Source organism: Dendropsophus ebraccatus, chromosome 9 (assembly GCF_027789765.1).
Source record: "Dendropsophus ebraccatus isolate aDenEbr1 chromosome 9, aDenEbr1.pat, whole genome shotgun sequence".
NCBI classification, from domain to species: Eukaryota; Metazoa; Chordata; class Amphibia; order Anura; family Hylidae; genus Dendropsophus; species Dendropsophus ebraccatus.
Window position 1 is genome coordinate 9,457,412 of NC_091462.1, and position 20,135 is coordinate 9,477,546.

Genomic DNA, 20,135 nt, shown 5'->3' on the forward strand with positions numbered 1-20,135 from the left:
CTTCTTCCCCCTCTGGCAGCTGACAGGTATATACTACAGAGGCTCTGCTTCTTCCCCCTCTGGCAGCTGACAGGTATATACTACAGAGGCTCTGCTTCTTCCCCCTCTGGCAGCTGACAGCTATATACTACAGAGGTTCTGCTCCTTACTCCTCTGGCAGCTGACAGCTATATACTACAGAGGCTCTTCTTCTTCCCCCTCCGGCAGCTGACAGCTATATACTACAGAGGCTCTGCTCCTTACTCCTCTGGCAGCTGACAGGTATATACTATAGAGGCTCTGCTTCTTCCCCTTCTGGCAGCTAACAGCTATATACTACAGAGGCTCTGCTCCTTACTCCTCTGGCAGCTGACAGCTATATACTACAGAGGCTCTGCTTCTTCCCCCTCTGGCAGCTGACAGCTATATACTACAGAGGCTCTGCTCCTTACTCCTCTGGCAGCTGACAGCTATATACTACAGAGGCTCTTCTTCTTACTCCTCTGGCAGCTGACAGGTATATACTACAGAGGCTCTTCTTCTTACTCCTTTGGCAGCTGACAGCTATATACTACAGAGGCTCTGCTTCTTCTTACTCCTTTGGCAGCTGACAGGTATATACTACAGAGGCTCTGCACTTTCCTCCTCTGGCAGCTGACAGGTATATACTACAGAGGCTCTTCTTCTTACTCCTCTGGCAGCTGACAGCTATATACTACAGAGGCTCTGCTCCTTACTCCTCTGGCAGCTGACAGCTATATACTACTATAGGGTGTTGGGCTGAGAATGAGGCTAGCGCTGTTGTCATTATGTTCAACGCTAATAAAAGATATTTACTCCTGTGTACTTTTACTTTTATTTGTTTTAGCCCAGACAATGAACCCCTGTCCTGACTTGGTGCTGCTGAGGGTTTGTTACACTGTATCATGGTAAGTGGGCGCTATCGGCCCATGATAAGCGAGTGGTTGGCGCTGCTGCTGTATTCGGGTAATTCCAGCAGCGCGTTTCTTCCTGGAGGTGTAAGAGATTGTAGAATATAACCGGAGCGTTATCAGCAGAACAAACATCAAACAGCAGCAGACGGCCAACGTCCCCGGGTTCACCCCGCGCCAATATCGATTTATATTGTTTAACATTTCTACAGCAATGGATCAAAGAAGACACGACTATAGATAAGGTACACATAACAGTACCAGCAGGGGGCAGAGCGTTAGTCACTGACTACAGAATGATGGTATGTAGACATTTATGCATCTAACAGAGACTCTCAGTAGGTTCATGGTGTCCTATCTCAGGGTAACATAAACTAGTGACAGAGAAGCTGAACAGAATGATGGATCACTTACATTGTTCTGTGCAGCTGATCCACAGATATAACATGGACAGTAAGTAGTCCTTTCTATTATGTGCGTGTGCTCAGTAGTCCTGGATATTCATGAGAAAACTCCACCCACCAGCTGCTGATTGGCAGTTATCTATCCATGCTGTGTATAGGCAGTCACCTGTCAATCAGCAGCTGGAGGGCGGGGGAAGGGGTGAGGCAGGAATCCTATTCTCCTGCATATTAGGAGAATGGATAAACAGAATGATGTCAGTAATACACTGATCTGTTCAGCATTTCTGTCACTACTTTATGCTCCCCTCATTTAAGGCGGAATAAACCTAGTGACAGATTCCCTTTAAAGGGACTCTGTCCCCTCCAACCCACCCTCCTCAAAACCCTAAACGTAAGTCATCAGTAAGTAGGATGAAGGAGGCTGATTCCAGATCTGTAATATGTAGTATTTCCCGCTGTAAGCCTGCAGGGTGGGCATGTGGATGCATACAGAGGACGACTTAGGGTCCATTTACACAGAAAGATTATCTGCCAAAGATTTGAAGCCAAAGCCAGGAATGGATTTGAAAAGAGGAGAAATCTCATGCTTTCCTTTATGACCTGATCTGTTTATAGTCTGTTCCTGGCTTTGGCTTCAACTCTTTGTCAGATAGTCTTTCTGTGTAAATGGACCCTTCACTCAGGAATATAATGGAGAGGGCGACTTCACTTGTGGCTTGTAGCAAAGGAATGCTATAAAAACAGCAGCTATAGAATCAGCGTTGTCTGCTCTACTGATCTATAATCTACTGATAAGTTAAGCGGGTGTTTAGGAGGTGACAGTCGCTTTAAAGGGGTTATCCAGTCTTCGTTACATAGGGATTAATTACTCCTTACAATATTCAAATACATTGATACGTTAACTTTCAAAATCTCTGCTTGCTAATTGGCCGTTGTACAAGAGGGATGACAGCACATGTGACTACAGATGAGCGTATTTACAGTAATAACGAATCTGCAATCCGCTCATCCGCTGCTGCCTTCTGACTGACTGCTGCTCCTCCCCGGGGGCTGGGAAAAGCTGGATCCACTTCTGGGAAATATTCATTTCTATGGAAGCAGTAAGAGTGTGCTTAAAGGGGAAATTCCGGGCAAAATGATTTTAAGATCTGTTATTGCCCAACAAAAGTTATAAAAATTACAGACACACCTGTAGTGCATTTCCCCTGCACTTCCTACAGCATGGCGGCTTCAGGTCTCTGTAAAGTTGGTGACGTCACGTCACATAAGCTGCCGACCCTGCTGCTCCAGTCTGTCCCACTGCTGCAGCACTATAGGTGTGTCTCCCATAATAAGTGTACATTATGCTGCGTTTACACGGAACGATTATCGTTCGAATTTTTGCAATAACGATCACATTTAAACGATAATTGGGTCGTGTAAACACAGCAAATGATCAAGCGACGAACGATAAATCGTTCATCATGATCTTTCAACAAGTTCTCAAATCATCGTTGATGGTTCACTGAAAATTTGCAGATCGCTTTGTGTAGACAGTCTTTCATCGATTTACCCTATGTGTGACATGGGCTTTAGAAATTTTCCTAACTTTTGTTGGGCAGTAACAGATTTTAAAGTTATTTTGCCCGCACTTCCCCTTTAAGAGGTTAGTAGCAGCCAGGTGCTGCTGATCACAAGCCCTGGATTAACTGATCCTTAACAGGTGTGATCGGATAAGGTCAGACTGTTTTACAAACAGCTGTCAGTCACTGAGCAGGACCGCCCACTTGACTATTTAGCCCAGAATGAGCAGAGTTACACTGATATATCAGTCTGCTCGGCTCCTCCTGCTCTATAACATGATGGCAGCAGGGGAGGCGGCATTTACAGTGTAACAGGTTCCCTTTAAGAAATGACACAAAGTCTATGGATAGCTGCAGAACGTTTCATCCTCTATCTACGAAGCTTTATTTACAGGAGACTGCGGCCATACTTATTAATGGCTGTCGGTGTCCTCGTGTATATGAGGTTGTGCTGAGCTGTGTCTGCGCACCCAGTGATATGCTGTGGTATCAGACTCCTGCTTTCTATGCATCTATGTCAGCTCCAGGCTCTGTACTGTGCTGATAGTCCAGGAGGAGAATATATATATATGTTATCCTGGGCTCACTCCGGGGGCTATGAAGGCATCATGTGATTCCAGAAAGGCAGCAGTGTTACTATGATGGGGGGAGGGGGGTATACATGTAGCAGTCAGTCTAATATCAGACGGTTGTTGCGGGACAGAAGCTTCATCTGTTTCAGGTTTCCTTGTACTTTATCCACCAGTAAGTTTCCCTCTGCTGGAACATGGGAGTCCTCCCGCTGCTCACAAGTGTCCCTGAGAGAGAGACACACAAAACGTGACTGTGATGTCATAGACTACTGCTGCCCTGTCCTATGATGTCACACTGCACTGCTGCTGCACTTATCTATAATGTCACACTATACTACTGCTGCACTGTCCTATGATGTCACACTTTACTGCTGCACTTATCTATGATGTCACACTGCATTGCTGCTGCACTTATCTATGATGTCACACTGTACTACTGCTGCTCTCCTATGATGTCACACTGTACTGCTGCACTGTCCTATGATGTCACACTGCACTGCTGCTGCACTGATCTATGATGTCACACAGAACTGCTGTTCTGTGATGTCATACAAACCCAATAAACAATACACAAGATTCAGTCATTGTATTCCCCTTGTCTGGATAAGATGAGCCATTGCGGAGCAGTGTAACGGTGTCCGGCGCTGGTATGAGAGGACGCCCTGGGACCTATGACCTGTGCAGTCACTGTACATTTGTCTTCTCTATGTTTAATAAGTAACTTGTGAGTGGCACATTCCTCCAGCGTCAGGAACCAGGAGGCCTTGGGCCGCCACACGTATAACAACTAATGGGCGTCATTAATAATCATCACTATCAACATCACTGCCCGGCCTGTGGGAGAATATCGATCCCGAAGTATGGAAGAGTATGTGCAAGAGGAAATGACAGGACGGCTGCCGGAATGTGTGTGTGTGTGTGTCCTCCTCCACCAGCAAAGCTCTGATGGAGTAGTACTCACAGTGTATGGTGTGCGGCTCTGGCGGAGTAGTACTCACAGTGTATGGTGTGCGGCTCTGATGGAGTAGTACTCACAGTGTATGGTGTGCGGCTCTGATGGAGTAGTACTCACAGTGTATGGTGTGCGGCTCTGGTGGAGTAGTACTCACAGTGTATGGTGTGCGGCTCTGGTGGAGTAGTACTCACAGTGTATGGTGTGCGGCTCTGATGGAGTAGTACTCACAGTGTATGGTGTGGGGCTCTGATGGAGTAGTACTCACAGTGTATGGTGTGCGGCTCTGGCGGAGTAGTACTCACAGTGTATGGTGTGCGGCTCTGGCGGAGTAGTACTTACAGTGTATATTGTGCGGCTCTGGTGGAGTAGTACTCACAGTGTATGGTGTGCGGCTCTGATGGAGTAGTACTCACAGTGTATGGTGTGCGGCTCTGGCGGAGTAGTACTCACAGTGTATGGTGTGGGGCTCTGATGGAGTAGTACTCACAGTGTATGGTGTGCGGCTCTGATGGAGTAGTACTCACAGTGTATGGTGTGCGGCTCTGGCGGAGTAGTACTCACAGTGTATGGTGTGTGGCTCTGATGGAGTAGTACTCACAGTGTATGGTGTGCGGCTCTGGCGGAGTAGTACTCACAGTGTATGGTGTGCGGCTCTGGCGGAGTAGTACTCACAGTGAATGGTGTGCGGCTCTGATGGAGTAGTACTCACAGTGTATATTGTGCGGCTCTGGTGGAGTAGTACTCACAGTGTATGGTGTGCGGCTCTGGCGGAGTAGTACTCACAGTGTATGGTGTGGGGCTCTGATGGAGTAGTACTTACAGTGTATATTGTGCGGCTCTGATGGAGTAGTACTCACAGTGTATGGTGTGCGGCTCTGGTGGAGTAGTACTCACAGTGTATGGTGTGCGGCTCTGGCGCAGTAGTACTCACACTGTATGGTGTGCGGCTCTGCTCTGTAACATGGCGAACTCCGCTCTCAGCATGTCCGGGGTCAGCCACATTTTTGAGTCTGCATCATCTCCATCTCTGACAATAACAAACAAGATTCGGTGAGTATACGGTGATAAGAGGACGAGGAGACGGCTGCGGCTCACTGACCTCCGCTCTGCAGGTTACTATCCAGCAGACAGTGACCCCGCACCATAGCTCATACATATACAATAGCGGATGGTGCTGAGCTAGGGCTCCTCTACTGACTGTCTCCGATGCTCCTCCTGTATCCTGTATTTATAACATTGTGTGGATGGAGTTATGGCTGTAAGCTGCCCGCAGACAGGAGATACGGCCAGTGGCAGAAACAGTCCTGGTCCCCATCCCCGGCAGCTGCGTAACCTAATCTGCACAGGAGTCTCTAACATAAAAGGCCCAGGAAGGATTACATCACATACAATAAAGGTTTATGAGGCTTCATCCTAAGCCTGGCATCTAGCTGAGGAGAACATGAGAGGGAAGCAATGTGCATGCTGCTCTAAAGCCAACCAAACCCCTAGGACAGTGATCACCTGACCTGCGTCACACCTGCACAGCACAGCTCAGGTAATGGCGTATTTATAGGGAGACGGAAAAAAAATCTGTTCTGTCTGGACTTCTCTGCTCCCTATAGACTCCTCTGTCCCCTCCAGATTCTGCTTTCCTCCTCTGTTGCCTATAGACTCCTCTGTCCCCTCCAGATTCTGTTTTCCTCCTCTGTTGCCTATAGCCTCCTCCATCCTTTCTAGACTCTGCTTTCCTCCTCTGCTCCCTATAGACTCCTCTGTCCCCTCCAGACTCTGCTTTCCTCCTCTGCTCCCTATACACTCCTCTGTCCCCTCCAGACTCTGCTTTCCTACTCTGCTCCCTATAGACTCCTCTGTCCCCTCCAGACTCTGCTTTCCTCCTCTGCTCCCTATAGACTCCTCTGTCCCCTCCAGACTCTGCTTTCCTCCTCTGCTCCCTATAGACTCCTCTGTCCCCTCCAGACTCGGCTTTCCTCCTCTGCTCCCTATACACTCCTCTGTCCCCTCCAGACTCTTGTTTTCCTCCTCTGTTTCCTCCAGACTCCTCCGTCCTGTCCAGACTCTGGCTTTCCTCCTCTGCTTTCCTTCTCCATACACCTCTGTAGTCCTTCCTCCAGACCCCTCTAGCAATACTAATCTCCTAGAACAAGCGGGTCAAGGTTGCGACAGGCTCCTCACTGTCCTGTCCTGCTGGATGCCAGGCAGAGGGTGCAGTCGCTGGACTGGGATGTACAGGGGGAGCTCACAGGTGGCACCAGTTTAACCCCTTACTAGCCTCTTATGGACGTCCTGGTATGATGCGCTCAACGTCATTGGCTGTTTCTTCAGGTTGACAGTCTCATCAGTATTTGCAGCCAATCATCTTGGCTCCTCTGGGCTGAGATACAAGTATCAGCGCTTGTTACAGGCAGGTGAAGCTTGTTCTGGCCCAAGCAATTTTACTCTTTCCCATGAAAACATTAATGAAGCTTGCAGTCACTTCCTTCCCCTCACTTACTTTCCATGTTATTCCTACAGCCGGTCGGGGCCCCAGGGGTCGGTGCGTGGATCACTGGAGGTTCGGCCCTCTGCAAGGTATGTCCTGCAGGGGCCCCAGGGGTCGGGGCGTGGATCACTGGAGGTTGGGCTCTCTGCAAGGTATGTCCCGCAGGGGCCCCAGGGGTCGGGGCGTGGATCACTGGAGGTTCGGCCCTCTGCGCGTTACACCCTGTGGGGGCCCCAGGGGTCGGGGCGTGGATCACTGGAGGTTCGGCCCTCTGCGCGTTACACCCTGCGGGGGCCCCAGGGGTCGGGGCCTGGATCACTGGAGGTTCGGCCCTCTGCACATTACGCCCCGCGGGGGCCTGGATCTACCCTCAGGTTGTGTTCATGTGCAGCAGGGGGAGACAGTGAGAATGGAGCACTCACCTTGGCACAATGTTTTCCTTGTCCACCGCCGGTAAGCTGCTGAGTGCCGGGGGGGCGCTCACCGGGAGTAAATCCACATTGAATGGGTCAGACCTGAGGACATCAATGATAAAGGCCGGTTATTGTTTGGGGGTCAGTTCCCCCAGCACTGGCTGCACCAGGGACCCCTCTGATTATTATAAGACAGGACAGTGACATCACATGACTCCATCCGATGTCCCAGCTAACCTGTTATACAGTCAGGACAGGGACATCACATGACTCCACCCCATGCCACAGCTAACCTGTTATACAGTCAGGACAGTGACATCACATGACTCCACCCGATGTCACAGCTAACCTGTTATACAGTCAGGACACAGACTACGCTATGGATACTTACCAGCGAGGCCTGTGGTGATCAGGCGGAGGGAGCGGGATGGACAGGGAGACTGTGGGGAACTTCTTCCAGCTCATGACTCCTCGAATAATCTCCTGCAAATACAATAGATATTAATAGGAGAGACTGGGGGAGGTATCCCCTGAATGTCCGCACTACAATAAGAGTAAGTGGTACCTTCCTGCCTGCGCTGCCCTCCTGATGGGGCGCGTACTTGGGCAGCGGGCACAGGTGATAGTCCAGGTCTGTTTCAGAGTATGAGAGGGGTCTCTTAAAGGCCAGAAGTCCGGGAGCAGGATTCTAGAAGACAAGAAGAAGAATCTGGAGCCGTGCTGAGACGTCAGTGAAGAGGTGAATACTGAGGAAAGGTCAGCATTTACATCCAGAAGCAGAAAACCTATCCTGACCTAGTGCTGCTCGCACAGCTGAGGGTGCGTTACAATGCAGCAGTGCAGGTGCTGAACCCAGCAGCAGTATACATCTCTGCCGGTCCTGAGCAGCATCTACAACCCCTTAATTACTGTTATCTAGAAGTATACAGGATATAGCTGGGGTTCGGGTCTACATCCTGGCCACCATCTCTTCATAGCACAATCCTTTTTCCAGTGTTTGGACTGGGAGGATTATGAGTGACACAAGGGCCGAGAGCCAGTCCGGTAATAGCTGCTCATAAGCCAGGAGGAAAAGGTGAAAAGAATCGTTCCAGGAAACGTCCGGATCTCTGGAAAATGAGAATATATCGACTGAATCCATCCAGAGATGATATAAAGGAGTGTCACCTCTCTATATAATACTACACAGAAGTGTCACCTCTCTATATAATACTACACCGGAGTGTCACCTCTCTATATACTACTACACAGGAGTGTTACCTCTCTATATAATACTACACAGGAGTGTCACCTCTCTATATAATACTACACAGGAGTGCCACCTCTCTATATAATACTACACAGGAGTGTCACCTCTTTATATAATACTACACAGGAGGGTCACCTCTCTATATAATACTACACAGGAGTGTTACCTCTCTATATAATACTACACAGGAGTGTCACCTCTCTATATAATACTACACAGGAGTGTCACCTCTCTATATAATACTACACAGGAGTGTTACCTCTCTATATAATACTACACAGAAGTGCCACCTCTCTATATAATACTACACAGGAGTGTCACCTCTCTATATACTACTACACAGGTGTAACCTCTCTATATAATACTACACAGGAGTGCCACCTCTCTATATACTACTACACAGGAGTGCCACCTCTCTATATAATACTACACAGGAGTGTCACCTCTCTATATAATACTACACAGGAGTGTCACCTCTCTATATACTACACAGGAGTGTCACCTCTCTATATACTACACAGAAGTGCCACCTCTCTATATAATACTACACAGGAGTGTCACCTCTTTATATAATACTACACGGGAGTGTCACCTCTCTATATAATACTACACAGGAGTGTCACCTCTCTATATAATACAACACAGGAGTGTAACCTCTCTATATAATACTACACAGGAGTGCCACCTCTCTATATAATACTACACAGGAGTGTAACCTCTCTATATAATACTACACAGGAGTGCCACCTCTCTATATAATACTACACAGGAGTGTAGCCTCTCTATATAATACTACACAGGAGTGTTGCCTCTCTATATAATACTACACAGGAGTGTAACATCTCTATATAATACTACACAGGAGTGTCACCTCTCTATATAATACTACACAGGAGTGTCACCTCTCTATATAATACTACACAGAAGTGTCACCTCTCTATATAATACTACACAGAAGTGTCACCTCTCTATATAATACTACACAGAAGTGTCACCCATCCTTATATAATAAATGAGTGATTCTAATAAGTCAGAATTGTGTATAGAGATAAATAATTTTTATATTCATAAGATGAAACAAATAAAAAAATAAAATTAACCAGTTAAGAATACAAGCAAAATTAAAAACACACCTGTATCAAGATTCATAAGGCTCTATAGGCATATATATCAGTATATATCTTCATAGTATGATAATCACAGGAGTATATATGTTAAAATTCTTAGTGTAAAACACATATAAAAAACATAGCAAAGCTTGAAGGATGTTTCATAAAAAAAAAAAGGTATCTTTGTGTAGTATATTTCATTAACGACTATTTTTCATAAACGATTATAGCAGTACGGTCTTGTCCATATGCGACTCTGCAGGGCCCTTGCAGGTCGCAGTGGTTTGTAGTCACTGTGCTTATGGTAAATATAGGACTGTTCCTCTGTTAGTTGATTTGAGATATATTATATCACTTATTCTCGTATATGCAGAGGTAATACAGTTAAAATAGAATAAAAGCGGTGAAAGTACACCTGTCCCCAGTCCCAAGTCTCTGGGTTTGCAGGATCTGCGGCCGCAGTTAGAAAGGAGCATGTAGATGGATATGGAACTTCTGCTCAGAGATCCTTCATTCAGGAGGTTCTCCCCAGAGTATTCCACACAGATCTTGTCTCTCCCATTTGTGGAGCTCCAGGAGGTATGTTTCATGTCTGATTGCCTCTCCCAATGTGGCTGGGTGCTCAGATCTGAAGTGCGGACTGGTGATATATTGTGCACAATGCAATTGTGCAAAAGACTTTGCAACATATTACTGAGGAAAGAACAGAGCATCGTTCTGAAACGCTTCTAATAAGAGTTGCAACGTTATATATAGCAGAAAGACGCATTGTGCACAATATATCACCAGTCCGCACTTCAAATCATGTCAATCAGACATGAAACATACCTCCTGGAGCTCCACAAATGGGAGAGACAAGATCTGTGTGGAATACTCTGGGGAGAACCTCCTGAATGAAGGATCTCTGAGCAGGAGAAGTTCCATATCCATCTACATGCTCCTCACTAACTGCGGCCGCAGATCCTGCAAACACAGAGACTTGGGACTGGTGAGAGGTGGACTTTCACCGCTTTTATTCTATTTTAACTGTATTACCTCTGCATATACGAGAATAAGTGATATAATATATCTCAAATCAACTAACAGAGGAACAGTCCTATATTTACCATAAGCACAGTGACTACAAACCACTGCGACCTGCAAGGGCCCTGCAGAGTCGCATATGGACAAGACCGTACTGCTATAATCGTTTATGAAAAATAGTCGTTAATGAAATATACTACACAAAGATACCTTTTTTTTTTATGAAACATCCTTCAAACTATGCTATGTTTTTTATATGTGTTTTACACTAAGAATTGTAATATATATACTCCTGTGATTATCATACTATGAAGATATATACTGATATATATGCCTATAGAGCCTTATGAATCTTGATACAGGTGTGTTTTTTAATTTTGCTTGTATTCTTCACTGGTTAATTGTATTTTTTATTTGTTTCATCTTATGAATATAAAAATTATTTATCTCTATACACAATTCTGACTTATTATAATCAATCATTTATGATATAACCAGAAACGATATATATCTAAGACTATACATATTAACTTGGATAATTTAAGGGGAGTTACGCTAGAGAGCCTACTACTTCTATTACTCATATTTGCTGGTTCTTGCACTCGCTGTACACCCCTCTTCCTAACAGTACTGTTAGGTTGAGTTCTTACACTAGAATATTTCATCCTTATATAATACCACACAGGAGGGTCACCTCTCTATATAATACCACACAGGAGGGTCACCTATCTATATAATACCACACAGGAGGGTCACCTCTCTATATAATACCACACAGGAGGGTCACCCATCCTTATATAATACCACACAGGAGGGTCACCTCTCTATATAATACCACCCAGGAAGGTCACCCATCCTTATATAATAGTATATTATACTGTGTTACAGGACGTCAGACCATTCCCGATGCTCTCCACCCCACCTCCCCATTTTAATCCCCCACAGCTGGGATGTTATGGGGGGCATCACACGGCACTCACAAACACATGCACTGGATGGAGATCTGGGGGGTTCAGCAATGCCTCAGGTGGTCTCATCAGCAGCATCGGGCCTCCGGCTCTCCCCTCCTCTGGTTCTATAGCAGGGGCGCCCGGCTGGGACGTCGTCTCTGGCATCAGCTCATCCTGCAGATAGAGGAAACAGCTCTGATAGGCTCCATTATAGTGGATGTTCCCCGGTGCAGAGCATCGCAGCACAGCCACAGACTACACCTACAGGGGTCTTACCCACAGCCTGGATGAGACCTAAGATCAGGAACATCATCATGGGGTTATAACAATGGCCGTTACCTGGGCTCCTCTCCGCAGCGGTCTCACTAGACGACGGGGCTGGTACATGGAGGACACTTCATATCTCCTCACCGGCTGATACGCCATCACCCGAAAGTGCTGGGGAACCTGAGAAAACATCAACCTAACATTCAGAGAGGCATGCAGTGTATACAGTGCAGAGGACAGAGAGGCATACAGTGTAAACAGTGCAGAGAGGCATGCAGTGTATACAGTGCAGAGAGGCATGCAGTGTATACAGTACAGAGGACAGAGAGGCATGCAGTGTATACAGTACAGAGAGGCATGCAGTGTATACAGTGCAGAGGACAGAGAGGCATACAGTGTAAACAGTGCAGAGAGGCACGCAGTGTATACAGTGCAGAGAGGCATGCAGTGTATACAGTGCAGAGGACAGAGAGGCATGCAGTGTATACAGTGCAGAGGACAGAGAGGCATGCAGTGTATACAGTACAGAGGACAGAGAGGCATGCAGTGTATACAGTACAGAGAGGCATGCAGTGTATACAGTGCAGAGGACAGAGAGGCATGTAGTGTATACAGTGCAGAGGACAGAGAGGCACGCAGTGTATACAGTGCAGATGACAGAGAGGCATCCAGTGTATACAGTGCAGAGGACAGAGAGGCACGCAGTGTATACAGTGCAGATGACAGAGAGGCATCCAGTGTATACAGTGCAGAGGACAGAGAGGCATGCAGTGTATACAGTGCAGAGGACAGAGAGGCATGCAGTGTATACAGTGCAGAGGACAGAGAGGCACGCAGTGTATGCAGTGCAGAGGACAGAGAGGCACGCAGTGTATGCAGTGCAGAGGACAGAGAGGCACGCAGTGTATACAGTGCAGAGGACAGAGAGGCTTGCAATGTCTGTCAGGGAGCAGTGCAGTGTGTATATGATGCTATAATGATATAAATCACCTTTAGGTCATGAAAACCGAGCTCCAGTTTGAGCTGAGCAGCTGCAGGTCTGGGAGGAAGAGACACCAGATCTTCTGCCATCTGCAGATAAAACACAAGATATAAACCTTCGGGCAGGATGGAGCTGATCATGAATGGACAAAATCAGGGGGTCCGGGAGGGATTTATATGTGCAGTGTCACAACTGTACTCACCGACCCGTCAGGCTCAGCGGGGTAAGGAGGGAAGTCATGGAAGAGAACCTGCTGGGCCAACATCAGGGGGATCTCCTCATCGCTGCTCTCTGCACAGGACAAGGGAGAGGTGTACATTATATATTACACACATGGAGCAGGACAAGGGATAGATGTACTAAATATATATATATATATATATATATATATATATATATATATATATATGGAGCAGGACAAGGGATAGATGTAATATATATATATATATATATATATACACACATGGAGCAGGACAAGGGAGAGATGTACATTTTATATATTCATGGAGCAGGACAAAGGAGAGATGTACATTATACATATATATATACACATGAAGCAGGACATGGGAGAGATTATACATCCATGGAGTGGTAACATCCATGTACCCTGCCCCTCCCAGGCCTGCGCTTTTCTTACCCTGCACAGCGATCCCTGATTGTATGTGTTGCACCAGCTTCCTCAGGGATCTCAGCCTGCCATTCACTCTGCCTCGTAGGAGAACCTGGAGCAGGACACACAGACAAGAAGGTGACCCCAGGGTCAGCATGTCTGAGGATCCCCTAATCTGTGGGGAGAACAGTCCTCACCGTGCGGGCGGCCTGCTGGAATCGCCTCAGCACCCGCTTCCTGTTAGCCCACAGATCATTCAGATAGAGGTCAAACTGCGGCTGTATCCTGGGACGCTAGACAGGACATAAAGGGTTAATATTACAGCAGGTGTCAGTATTATGTATAACTATAGTAAGAGCGCTGGTTACCTCATCCACCCGGCGCAGCACTCGGCGAGAATCTGCAGAGACTGCTTCTCGCCTGTACTCAGCGGCCAGATCAGGGCGGCCTCTCATCATCTGCAGGACACACAATAAGAGGGGTGGTAGTGTGACGCTGATGAGTTATGTTCAAGAGTCGCAACAGCATGATGACCCCTGAGAGGACATGTGATCAGTACATACAGGGGTCCCTGAGAGGACATGTGACATTAGTACATACAGGAGTCCCTGAGAGGACATGTGATCAGTACATACAGGGGTCCCTGAGAGGACATGTGACATTAGTACATACAGGAGTCCCTGAGAGGACATGTGATCAGTACATACAGGGGTCCCTGAGAGGACATGTGACATTAGTACATACAGGGGTCCCTGAGAGGACATGTGACATTAGTACATACAGGGGCCCCTGAGAGGACATGTGACATTAGTACATACAGGGGTCCCTGAGAGGACATGTGACATTAGTACATACAGGGTTCCCTGAGAGGACATGTGATTAGTACATACAGGGGTCCCTGAGAGGACATGTGATCAGTACATACAGGGGTCCCTGAGAGGACATGTGACATTAGTACATACAGGGGTCCCTGAGATGACATGTGATTAGTACATACAGGGGTCCCTGAGAGGACATGTGACATTAGTACATACAGGGTTCCCTGAGAGGACATGTGACATTAGTACATACAGGGGTCCCTGAGATGACATGTGATTAGTACATACAGGGGTCCCTGAGAGGACATGTGACATTAGTACATACAGGGGTCCCTGAGAGGACATGTGATTAGTACATAGAGGGGTCCCTGAGAGGACATGTGACATTAATATATACAGGGGTCCCTGAGAGGACATGTGACATTAGTACATACAGGGGTCCCTGAGAGGACATGTGACATTAGTACATACAGGGGTCCCTGAGAGGACATGTGACATTAGTACATACAGGGGTCCCTGAGAGGACATGTGATTAGTACATACAGGGTTCCCTGAGAGGACATGTGATTAGTACATAGAGGGGTCCCTGAGAGGACATGTGACATTAATATATACAGGGGTCCCTGAGAGGACATGTGACATTAGTACATACAGGGGTCCCTGAGAGGACGTGTCATTAGTACATACAGGGGTCCCTGAGAGGACATGTGACATTAGTACATACAGGGGTCCCTGAGAGGACATGTGACATTAGTACATACAGGGGTCCCTGAGAGGACATGTGACATTAGTACATACAGGGGTCCCTGAGAGGACATGTGACATTAGTACATACAGGGGTCCCTGAGAGGACATGTGACATTAGTACATACAGGGGTCCCTGAGAGGACATGTGACATTAGTACATACAGGGGTCCCTGAGAGGACATGTGACATTAGTACATACAGGGGTCCCTGAGAGGACATGTGACATTAGTACATACAGGGGTCTACACATAGTAATAAGCTGAGGTACATGGGAGGACTGTATATGATGTGACAGCCCATTCGATGACGTGAGTCCTCCTGTATCCCCAGTGTGGGAGTCCGGAGTTGCCAGCATTGTGTACAGCCACTGACCTGGTACTCAGCCTCGGCACTCTCGCGCTCCTCAGTTATTATGTGACGCTGTTTTGCAGAGATGGGATCAGAGCCGAGGTGAATCTGCCTGGTGGGAGCAGAAGCATAACCATTACTGTTCAGCATGTTCTGTATACAAAGGATATATGGGGAAGAATATCCTAAGGATCCTGCTCCTATATCAGCTGTATAACTGTATGATGAGACGTATGGTCGCCCTCATGTATCAGAGATGGATCCTATGGATGAGAATGGGCAGTGAGACGTATGGTCGCCCTCATGTGTTAGAGATGGATCATACAGATCAGAGTGAGCAGTAGAGCTGACAGCAGGACACGACTTCTCTGTGGATCCCCACGCTGCCTCTATCTGCCCCTCTGGTGTCTCTCAACCCCCCCCCCACCCGCCCACTTCTATCTGCCCCTCTTGGTGTCTCTTAGCCCCCTGCTGCCTCTATATGCCCCTCTTGGTGTTTCTCAGGCCCCCCCTCCCGCCCCCCGCTGCCTTTATCTGCCCCTCCGCCGGTATTTGTCTAGCTCTGTTTGTGTAGCTCAGATACGGCCTTATCAGCGGAGAGACCTGTGAACAAATCGCATTGTGCTGGAGTATATATATATATATATATATTTTTTTTTTTTTTCCTGGTCTCCCATCAGGGATCTCACTCTATTGAACAGCACAGTAGAACCATTGAGTAAAGAGTCCAATGTGTGGGTAAGGATCTGCTCCCACTACTGCTGCAGCCTTGGTACCACACTCTGCAGGATCCCCTATAGGACAGACCTCACTGTCTTCTTATGACGGCTCTCATTCTGGTTCTGGCGGCAATGCACACAGCACTATACAGCACAGACCCTCACTTACACCGCACTCTCCTAGGAGGATCCCCCCCCACGTGTTCACCAATAACCGGGCCATATTACCCGGACTGATCACCAGCATTGTGCGGCTATTAGGGGTAACATAGGGGTGTGGTTTTGGCTTCATGTGTTCCTAGGTAAGTACGCAACCTAAGGACATTGACAAGATCCGGATTTCTTATCAGGAAATCCGGATACATTTTTGGACCCATTGGCTTGTATAGGGCAGTGACATCCTTCGGCATTTTTCCTAAAGGACGTCGATTCTGGGAAATAGGTAAATAAAAACCTATAGAAGAGCGATAGAACCCATGTGGGAGCATCTGGTATTCTGGATGCACAACAGGAAACAGGCCAGAATTCGGGATGCGTCGCTAGGCACTCTGGGTTGTGGTCAGCCCCTGGACAAGTACCACTGGGTGCTGCGTCTGGCCTTTTAACTGTATGTGCTCACAAATGCGGTGCTGTCATTGACAGGATGAGGAGACATTGACCTCCGGCCACAAGAGGCCGCTCTCTCCCCCAGCACTATATGTGACGTGTGCACTCGCAGAGCAGGAAGAGAGAGTGAGAAGCTGGAGGAGAGCATGCCAGCATCCATGTGGCAGGTGAGTATGGCTTTTTTTTCTTTTCAGTTTTTACTGTCAGGAACCTGACATAAATGTGTTCAAGTTGTGCAAAAAGTCCGCCAACTTTCTAATAACTTTCTGTTTCAAATGTTTGTTCAATGTCAGTGAGCGGGAACCTTCTTGTTTACCCCATAAACTCCTGTGACCCTAATCTCTGACCTGTGCTGACAATCTGTTACAATGTATCAGTGCAGGCGCACAGATCAGTCTGGACTCCTCGCTGTTCAGTTTAGGATGTTGGTTTACATTGGATGTAACTGTAACAAACTTCCAGATGTGTAAGGTCGGTACCATCCAACTGGGGGCATCAATGGCGGAATCCCTACTGCTGCTCCCCCAATTTGTCCTGTGAAAGACCTGACATTGGGGAATTTACCTAACATAACCCAACACAACCGCTAGCATAACGGCTTTAAACTGACGGATTGTTAGTAAATCAGCCCCATGTCTGGACCCTAAAGAAGCGCAGGTACTCACCATCGCAGCTGGTTCGCTTCCTCCTCTGCCACGTTCTGCTGGATCACTTGCTGGAATCGCGTCTCCTTCTCTTGACGAGTCTTTACCTTGTTCTCAGAACCTGTAAGACCTGAAGACATGTAGAGTGATCTCGGACAGGCTCACACAGTATCATGCCCATTATCTCCGTAGAAGGCAGTGTTCACACGTTCAAAGTTTTTTTAATTGCATTTGTTTAACATAATTGGAGCCTAAATGATTATGGGGCCTTTGCAAGTCGTTCTCCATTGACTGTCTGGACTGTCATGTGATAAGCATTACCAGGCTTCATCATGTGATCAGCATTACCAGGCTTCATTATGGTTATACTGATCACATGATGAAGCATGGTAATGCTGATCACATGATGAAGCCTGGCAATGGTGATCACATGATGTGGACCACTCAATATGGTGGTTTTGATGGTTTCCCTACAGGAGCCCCTCCTTGGCTGGGTCCTTCCCGGAGAGATATCTGGCTAGCCCTATGTTTTGAGACTCTTAAATGAGGCCCCACAGGCTCTTCTTTTGCATATTCATGTTTCCCAGAGAGCAATGCAGCTAGGATTTCACTGCATTGAGCACTTTAACCGGCAGCAGGCAGTGTTATCGTTTGGCTGGTCTCCCTAAGATCAGCGATCTGTTTCTCTGAGCACATGATGAAGCCTGGTAATAATGATCACATGATTAGGGCTAGTAATGCTGATCACATGATGTAGTCTGCTATTGCTGATCACATGAGGAAGCCTGGTAATACTGATCACATGATGAAGCCTGGTAATATCAATCACATTATATCTTATACTCCAGTCACATCCAAAGCTGCCATCACATATATTAATGATGTGTGAATGTGATTGGAGCATAAGACCTGACGTAAAAGCAGAATAGTGAGTGCAGCTCTGAATGTGACTGGAGAAGAAGCACTGAAACAAGTGATGAGAACAATTCGTCAATGTGGTGGGCTTCATATACGTCTTTACCTTCCCGGAGGTCTTTGACTTTCAGCTTTCCTGGCTGCTGGTTTAGCACAGTTGACACAGCGTGAGGATTAGACAGATTGACAGGGAATCTTAGATTTTGGAATTCGATGACCTGTAATGGACACATAGGTTAAGGTCACTGTGATGGTGGCTGCGGCTCAGCATCTCTGTCAGGAGACCCTACCTGTGACGCGTTCTGCTGAAGGCTCTGGAGATGGCGCTTCTTGCGCGAGACCCCATGGGATAGATTTTGGCGGGCCTGAGGTCTCGCCCTGGGTGAGGTGTGGATGTCCTCTGAGCACTCCTTCCTGAGGATGGACCACACTGCATTACAGGCCGTCACCTGGCTGCATTATTTATACGGTCACATGACATTACACTAATAACCACAGTCTGGTTACATATGGTCAGGGGGGTTCATACATTACTGGTGACTATGGCTGCAGTGTGACTGTCGACTATGGTTGTGATGTGACTGGCGGCTATGGCTGCGGTGTGACTGGTGACTATGGCTATGGTGTAACTGGTGACTATGGCTGCAGTGTGACTGGCGGCTATGGCTCCAGTGTGACTGGTGGCTATGGCTGCGCTGTAACTGGCGGCTATGGCTGCGGTGCGACTGGCGGCTATGGTGTGACTGGCAACTATAGCTGTGGTGTGACTGGCGGCTATGGCTGTGGTGTGACTGGTGACTATGGCTGGCTGTGGTAAAGATCTAACCCTCACTGTGCCGCTCTTCCATGGAGAGTACATACCTCACATTCAGTTTGGGGGAGCAGGAACCGGTGAACACACAGACGCGGGGTTTCCCATTGAATTCAGAGATCAGCAGCTCTAGTCTGACCTGAGCAGTTCCGTAGCTGGACGGAGTATAGGTCACGGTCACCTCCACCAGTCCACTGGCCGGAATGATCCCTGCGAGGAGGATGGTGAAGAGTGTGATATACAGAGACGCACAGGGGGATACTGCTGACTATAATGGGACCATCATGCAGCCATCTATCGGCCACCATCAGTTATGGACTTTTCCTCGGCTCCTCGCTGTGCTGGTTATGAATAGATATTTGTCAGCGGTGCGGCTCTGACACATTGACTCCAGTAATCGGGTTATTATGACAGCATCTCGTTCATTCAGCCGGATATTATAACCACAAACTGAATTATAAGCCCATTGATTTTAATGCACTGAACTGAACTTGTCCAACTAAACTTTCCAATTCTGCACAATTATTCCGAGTATAGGGGAGATGGCCCTTGAGATGTTGCAAAACTACAATTCCCATCATGCCTTTGGCTGTCCAGGCATGATGGGAATTGTAGTTTTGCTGGAGGGCCGAAGGTTCCCCGTCCTTGTCCCTAGTGCTTCTAACGGTCTCACTGGACCATGGAGACGAACTGCACCGAAAAAGCACCGAGGAGAAAGGTAAGGGTCCTATTCAACCGGACAATTATTGTTTGCATAATCGTTAACGGTTAACGATCTCAAACGACCGCTATTGCCAAAGACCTGAAAACTTTCAGTCATTTCCAAGGAACGATAATCGTTACTTATGATCGTAATGGCGATCGTTTTTTCTTCACTATTTATTCGCTATTGCGTTTGTATCTATTGCGAACGACCGAACGATTTCTTATTCAATGCGAACGATTTGCAAACGTTTTGCGAACAAGCAACGATAAAAATAGGTCCAGGTCTTATAAAGCGATCAACGATTTCTCGTTCGGTCGTTAATCGTTAACTGC

General features: G+C 47.3%; 1 protein-coding gene across 4 annotated transcripts in view; it reads right to left on the reverse strand.

Moving 5' to 3' along the window:
- Nucleotides 1-3,203: 3,203 nt before the first annotated feature.
- The window catches only part of CFAP221 (cilia and flagella associated protein 221), a 29,495-nt gene continuing 12,563 nt past the window's right edge, over nt 3,204-20,135 (reverse strand). For all 4 annotated transcript variants that reach the window (XM_069982499.1, XM_069982497.1, XM_069982498.1 and 1 more), the window contains 17 exons: nt 19,148-19,307; nt 18,577-18,700; nt 18,393-18,504; nt 17,393-17,501; nt 15,427-15,514; nt 13,858-13,947; nt 13,687-13,782; nt 13,517-13,601; nt 13,082-13,170; nt 12,888-12,968; nt 11,970-12,077; nt 11,661-11,804; nt 7,865-7,987; nt 7,691-7,782; nt 7,309-7,401; nt 5,336-5,431; nt 3,204-3,674 (listed from right to left, as the gene is read on the reverse strand). In XM_069982499.1, the coding sequence (XP_069838600.1) occupies nt 3,548-3,674; nt 5,336-5,431; nt 7,309-7,401; nt 7,691-7,782; nt 7,865-7,987; nt 11,661-11,804; nt 11,970-12,077; nt 12,888-12,968; nt 13,082-13,170; nt 13,517-13,601; nt 13,687-13,782; nt 13,858-13,947; nt 15,427-15,514; nt 17,393-17,501; nt 18,393-18,504; nt 18,577-18,700; nt 19,148-19,307 (1,817 nt within the window). In that variant the 3' untranslated portion in view covers nt 3,204-3,547. The remainder of the gene's footprint in view (nt 3,675-5,335; nt 5,432-7,308; nt 7,402-7,690; nt 7,783-7,864; nt 7,988-11,660; nt 11,805-11,969; nt 12,078-12,887; nt 12,969-13,081; nt 13,171-13,516; nt 13,602-13,686; nt 13,783-13,857; nt 13,948-15,426; nt 15,515-17,392; nt 17,502-18,392; nt 18,505-18,576; nt 18,701-19,147; nt 19,308-20,135) is intronic.